The sequence below is a fragment of the Etheostoma spectabile genome, unplaced genomic scaffold, assembly GCF_008692095.1.
Source record: "Etheostoma spectabile isolate EspeVRDwgs_2016 unplaced genomic scaffold, UIUC_Espe_1.0 scaffold342, whole genome shotgun sequence".
Lineage (NCBI taxonomy): Eukaryota > Metazoa > Chordata > Actinopteri > Perciformes > Percidae > Etheostoma > Etheostoma spectabile.
The window spans coordinates 537,047-543,949 of NW_022605589.1; the positions used below are offsets into that span (position 1 = coordinate 537,047).

At 38.9% G+C, this 6,903-nt stretch overlaps 1 protein-coding gene across 1 annotated transcript in view; it reads left to right on the forward strand.

Moving 5' to 3' along the window:
- top3b (DNA topoisomerase III beta) overlaps positions 1-6,903 on the forward strand; it is a 153,464-nt gene that overhangs the window by 130,576 nt on the left and 15,985 nt on the right. The window contains exons 8-9 of the mRNA XM_032511256.1: positions 2,986-3,076; positions 6,492-6,646. Of these exons, the coding sequence (XP_032367147.1) occupies positions 2,986-3,076; positions 6,492-6,646 (246 nt within the window). The remainder of the gene's footprint in view (positions 1-2,985; positions 3,077-6,491; positions 6,647-6,903) is intronic.

Genomic DNA, 6,903 nt, shown 5'->3' on the forward strand with positions numbered 1-6,903 from the left:
GGCCACTAACTTTTCAGCCAACTGGACATCTTGACTGAAACTGCAACGGTACAAGTTGTAAAAAATTTGTCCGTGTGCAAATGAATTTATGTTGCTTATAATACTAAAACAAGCCTAATACAACGTTATGCTTAGGCTACAACAATGAAGTGTGAGTATTACACTAGTATAACAACAAACGGCTAATGTTGGGCTATGTGTTGAAAATGCTAAATGACCAAAACTACCAGTCTGAGGGGTCATTTCCATTCTCCTGGCAGGTGACTCTTCTATCATCGATCCTTCCTCTGGTTCAGGCTCAACAGATACCTTTCAACAGCTAAAGTCTCCATCTTCTTCTTCGTGTTGCTTGTCAGCGCAGCAAAGCTCGGGCAACAACCAATCAGCGCACACAGTTATTTAAAATATTCATGAGAAGACCATAAAGGCAACACCTCTCGTTTCAAGCCAGTCAATTACAGGGTGGTGTGAGGGCCAAAAGAACAGCAAAAGCAACATTTTCAGCCCAACAAATGTTACATACCCTATCAGGAGACATCAAGGAACAGCGTTATATACTCTATACAACCATTCTATCACCCCTTTAAGACGTTCAAGAAGAAACGTTATTAAAAGAAAAACAACTTTTCTTCATAGGGCATGGTCGTGGCGGGGCGGCCATTTTGTTCGTTTCGCCATCAAAACAGTGGGTGTAACTTGAGTGTAAATTGTCCAATTGGCTCAAAACTTTTTCACGATTCATCAGTGTCCAACCCTGACAACTTATACACGTTGATATTGGCTCAAAGTCATAGCGCCTAGTGGCAACATGAAGTAGGCCTAAAAGTCAAGGTGCTATACTTTAATGCACTAATCCTAGAGAATGACTTCAGATTCAGTCTATGTCATCTAAAGACCTTAAGGATAAAAAGTTATTAAAAAAAAACTTTTTGTCAAATGGTGTAGGCGTGGCCTGGCAGCCATTTTGAATGTTCAGCGATGAAGGAGAAAGTGGCTGTAACTACCCTGTGTACATTTTCATATCTGCTTGATAAGAGTCCGGGGGCCTGTTGCACGAAACCAGGATAAGGGATTAAGTGGGGATATTCAAGTTATCCTGGATGAATTTAGCTTTGACTTGGTTGCACGAAACCCGGTTGAATTAAACCCAGCCAAGTAACCATGGAAATTTATTCTTTGTGGCTAGCCTGGTCCAGAGCAGGCTAACAGCCAGGCTAAGATTAATCTCGTGTTAAATCAGCTGCTGTTCTAATCCAAAATAAACGTGTTTAAGTTATTCCGTTGTCTTCTGCATGTGTTCTGATTTATTTTTATTAACATGCATTATTGTCACTATTGTTGTCATGAGTTTGATTTAAACCCCTACTATTGCAGTTGTTTAGATGGTTAGAAATGATTGCACTGGCACCCAGATGCGGAGTGGCAATAGGGAGAGTCGGGACTTTTCCTGGTGGGACGGTAGTGTTTCGAGGCTGCCTGGTGTGCGGCCGCTGCCTGCGGCTGCTGCCTGCCAGCAGACCTGTGCATTGCGTCAGTGTCCAGTCTCTCTGTAAAAGTATAGAAGAGCAGCACGGTGTCCGTGGTCTGTGCAGCTTTAGGTTTATACAGGACCCTCCAGAGATTGAATGTGACAATGTAGCAATATTCTCAGATGATAATAATGGCTGACTGGTCAGATACCAATACAGTCATGATTTCATTTTCTTGCTTGTCCTTCTCTAATGAAGGACAGTTTGTGTTACTCCTTAATATGTAAGCCTAATGTTTTTTATTATAGCTTATTTTGGTTTCATAACCTTCTCAATAAGTCTCACATCACTGGACCAATAATGTAGCCTATATACGTATATAGTGTAGTTTCATCACACCGGGAACACCAAAATGTTTCTTAATCTTTTTATTTTGGTGCCGTCATTTGTCAGAAGAATAAAAAAAACATAATATTGTTTTACATATGTGCTCACAGCATGTATTGAAGTCACTTACTTCTTTTTCTAGTTACTAGTAACTACACTGCTCTATAGCAATGATCCAAGAAATCCATCTGTCTGAAAAAGAGCATTTAAAGCTTAAAAGAGAGTGGGTGGATCAGGTATTAAAAAAAAAAAAAAAACTGTCCTTATTTGTTGATTTGTTTTCGTGTCAAGTATCAATATTATTGTTGGCCAAAAAAAACAGTATTGGTCAGGCCATAAGTATGATAAAGATTTAGTAAATTCTCTAGTAGACTAGAACATGTAAATGGATTTGAAATAACAAAATATTAAGGGAACTCAAAACTGTCTGTTTCACTCGATATCACTTAATTTGGATAAAAACGTGTGGATGGAAACATAGCTACTGTCATGTCATTTAGTTTCCTGTTTTATGTTGATACTCATTCCCTGTTAATGTTTCCCTTATTTGCTCTTTTTTATGTTTACCCATGTTCTTTCTGCGTTTTCTGTGTGGTTTTCCTTGCTTCTTGTGTATATTTCATGCTCAGTTTCCTGTTTTATTTTGTATTCCCTCTGTTTCTCCTTTGTTGTGTCTTGTTTTACCATCTGCCTTGTGTTTTCCTGCCTTTTCGATTGTCTGCCCTGCCCTGATGTATTTCACCTGTTCCTCAGCCCTCATGCCACCTGTCCCATGTTGCTATCCTCATTCCCTGTGTATTTAGTTTGTTAGCTTTCTGTGTCTGTTGTGGTTTCATCATCTGTCCTTTAATTGTTAGTTCCCTTCCTGTGCTAAAGCTGTATTTACGTGTTTCTTGGCTTTTCTTGTGTTGGAATTATTCCTCAGTTTATCATGGTTTGTAAATTCTCCTTCTGTTTCATGAAATTATTCATACAAACTGCTGCTCCCTCCTCGCCTTTCTGTACTTGGGTCCATGCCTCACAAATCCTGAAAACCTGATGGATTCACCCAAGGCACGGTCAACCAGAATTGGAACTTACCTTAGTTGACCTCTGATAGAAGATGTATCTGATACCTCTCTCAATACAGGTGGAGTCAGTGAGTAAGAAAGAGAAAGCTAAGCAGAGGCCCCAGGCCTTGAACACAGTGGAGATGTTGAGAGTGGCCAGCTCTGCCTTAGGTATGTTCACATCAACATGAGCAGCGTTTTATCATTGTCATTTCCCCTTAACTATTAGTTATACTGTTGGTAAGGAAATTAATGAGGGTGAATATTTGTGAATTTGTGAATGTATGTAAGCATGTAAAAGTGGCTCCCAGCTTCCGACGGCAGCAATCTTGCTTAATACTGGACCATTGTCAAAGATTGTTGTTTCCATCAGTCACTTAGATACAACAACATAGGAAATTAGGGGCCAGGTTAAAAACCACCCAAAGCAAATGAGCACTCACAAGTGATAAAGTGGAACTAGGGAATGTTAAGCATTTTTGTTTTAGAAATGAGTATGAGATCATTTTTCTGTCAGTTGACTAAATGATTAATGGACCAATTGCTTCAGCTCTTAACTTTAGATATAAAGTAAATTCATGAATAATTTAAGAGTCAAGTTTGACAAGGTTTAAAGGATAAGGCTGGCATTCTATATATATATATATTTTTTTTTTTCCTGTCAACAAATTCCATAAAAAGAGCAAAACCAACAATACGTTACCCTGATTTTCTACTTTCCGCAGCACAGCAACACATGTCTGTGCTGTGTAACTGCTGCGGATTTTAGTAGCTCTACAAGAACTAGAAAGAACATTTGCGGTTTTATTAAGCTAGTAGTATCTACCTTACACTCTAAGCACTCCTGTAATTAAACTCTATGCCTTCTTTTTTTCTGGCATGTCCTTTTTCAAAATGATTTGTGGTGTCTATTTTGTTTTTCCACCTTCAAGATGAATCATCTTGTTGTGATGTTGTAGAGGAAACATACAATATTGGGGTGTATTTTGCCTTCCAAGCAATTATTGTTGTTTTAATATGTTCTGTATTTACAGTGCCTTGCGAAAGTATTTGGCCCCCTTGAACTTTTCAACCTTTTGACACATTTCAGGCTTCAAACATAAAGATATAAAAAATTTATTTTTTGTGAAGAATCACCAACAAGTGGGACACAATTGTGAAGTGGAACGAAATCTATATTTTAAACTTTTTTAGCAAATAAAAAACTGAAAAGTGGTGCGTGCAAAATTATTCGTCCCCCTTGCGTTAATACTTTGTAGAGCCACTTTTGCTGCGATTACAGCTGCAATTCGCTTGGGGTATGTTCTATCAGTTTTGCACATCGAGAAACTGAAATTCTTGCCCATTCTTCCTTGCAAAACAGCTTGAGCTCAGTGAGGTTGGATGGAGAGCGTTTGTGAACAGCAGTTTTCAGTTCTTTCACAGATTCTCGATTGGATTCAGGTTTGGATTTGACTGGCCATTCCAACACCTGGATACTTTTATTGTGAACCATCTTTTGTAGATTTTGCTGTAGTTTGGGATCATTGTCTTGTTGGAAGATAAATCTCCGTCACGTTTCAGGTCTTTTGCAGACTCCAACAGGTTTTTCTTAGAATGCCTGTTTTGGCTGCCATCCATCTTCCCCTCAATTTTAACCATCTTCCCTGTCCCTGCTGAAGAAAAGCAAGCCCAAACCATGATGCTGCCACCACCATGTTTGACAGTGGGGTAGTGTGTTGAGGGTGATGAGCTGTGTGCTTTTACGCCAAACATATCGTTTTGATTGTGGCCAAAAAGTTCGAGTGTGGTTTCATGACCAGAGCACCTTCTTCCACATGTTTGTGTGTTTCCCAGGTGGCTTGTGGCAAACTTTAGACGAGACTTTTTATGGATATCTTTTGAGAAATGTCTTTCTTCTTGCCACTTTCCATGAAGGCCAGATTTGTGCAGTGCACAACTGATTGTTTCCTATGGACAGACTCTCCCACCTCCGCTGTAGTTCTCTGCAGTTCATCAGAGTGATCATGGGCCTCTTGGCTGCATCTCTGATCAGTCTTCTCCTGGTTGAGCTGAAGTTACAGGGACGGAGGTCTTTGTAGATTTGCAGTGGTCTGATACTCTTCCATTTCAAATGATCGCTTGCAAGTGCTCCTTGGGATGTTTAAAGCTGGGAAACTTTGTATCCAAATCCGGCTTTAAACTTCTCCACAACAGTATTACGGACCTGCTCTGTGTGTTCCTTGGCTTCATGATGCTCTCTGCGCTTTCACAGAACCTGAGACTATCCAGAGCAGGTGCATTTATACAGAGACTTGATCACACACAGGTGGATTCTATTTATCACCATCAGTCATTTAGGACAACATTGGATACAGAGATCCTCGCGAACTTCTGGGGTGATGTTTGCTGCACTGAAAGTAAAGGGCGAATAATTTTCCACGCAACCACTTTTCAGTTTTTTATTTGCTAAAAAGTTTAAAATATCCAATAGATTTCGTTCCACTTTACAATTGTGTCCCACTTGTTGGTGATTCTTCACAAAAAATAAAATTTATATATCTTTATGTTTGAAGCCTGAAATGTGTCAAAAGGTTGAAAAGTTCAAGGGGGCCGAATACTTTCGCAAGGCACTGTAATGTAGTGTAGTGTCCTCTGCTGTACAGTGGCGGTTTTGCATCACTTCCTGTGAAAATCGGAAGTAGGAAGTTTTGGTAAGCAGATGGTTTTCAGAAAGCTAGAAATGTGTGGCAGGAGCTCAGGTCATAATCCAATGCCATCTTGTTTCCTAGTGGATGTATTGTACGTTTTTACTTGCTTGTATGTTTTATGTTTATTTAGCTGTTAATCTTCTGTTATCCTAAAACATATTGATCCAAAGATGATGTTTATTTTTTGGAGGTATTTACTGGTATTCTGCATATGCATGTCATTTAAATTACATATACATGCTAATTACATACCATAGATTCTATATTAGTTTTATAAATACATCTTACATGTGTATAGTGGACATTTTCTGAATTGTATTGTACTTTATTAGGGGTCCATGCCCAAGGGGCTAGGAACTGCAACGTGTTTGAAAATAGACCTGGCGTGTATCTTTTGTGGAGCACCACTTCATGCACGCTTCTGGGACGTGGGTGGTAGAATATAAAACATTGACTTGAATGCCTGTGGTTGCTCACGGGGGCCGCTGTGCCTCTGGAACGCAGCACAGACTCACCCACTCTAGTTGATTTGTTTATTTTAATGTGATTTGTTGACTATAAGAAAAAAAATGGAATATTCAGCCTTATTATATATTTAAAACAAACACTTTTTATTTAATATGAATGAAAGTATAGGAAGTGCAATTCAAGAGATTATTCAGGAAAAGGTATTTTATTGAAAAAGGTTCTTAACTTTAAATTATATTTACAGCATTTAGTCTAGGACACAGTTGTCTAGAAATCTGAAAATCACTGTCTTCAAAAATATTCAACTCAACTTTCATAGGATAGAACAAATGTGGAGACCCAGTAAGATCAAGTAATAAAATTACAGTTCCGTTTTTTTGAGTGTGTAAGAAAAGAGAAAACATTTTTGATACGTTTTGATGCTTCAGGTATGGGTCCCCAGCATACCATGCAGATTGCAGAGCGTCTGTATACACAGGGCTACATCAGCTACCCACGTACTGAGACAACCCACTACCCAGAGAACTTCAACCTGAAGGGAACACTGGAGCAGCAGACCAACAATCCCTTCTGGGCAGAGGAGGTGAGCACTACTGTGGGGCCAAGGATACAAAAAGGAATAATGGTCTTATACATTCAAGACCAGCAGTTTATGTATACAGAAACAGATTTATTGTATTAATAATCTGTGAATTGAATGTGGATACATATCAATGTACAGTACAGGCCAAAAGTTTGAACACACCTTCTCATTCAATGCGTTTTCTTTATTTTCATTACTATTTACATTGTAGATTATTACTGAAGGCATCAAAACTATGAATAAACACATGTGGAATT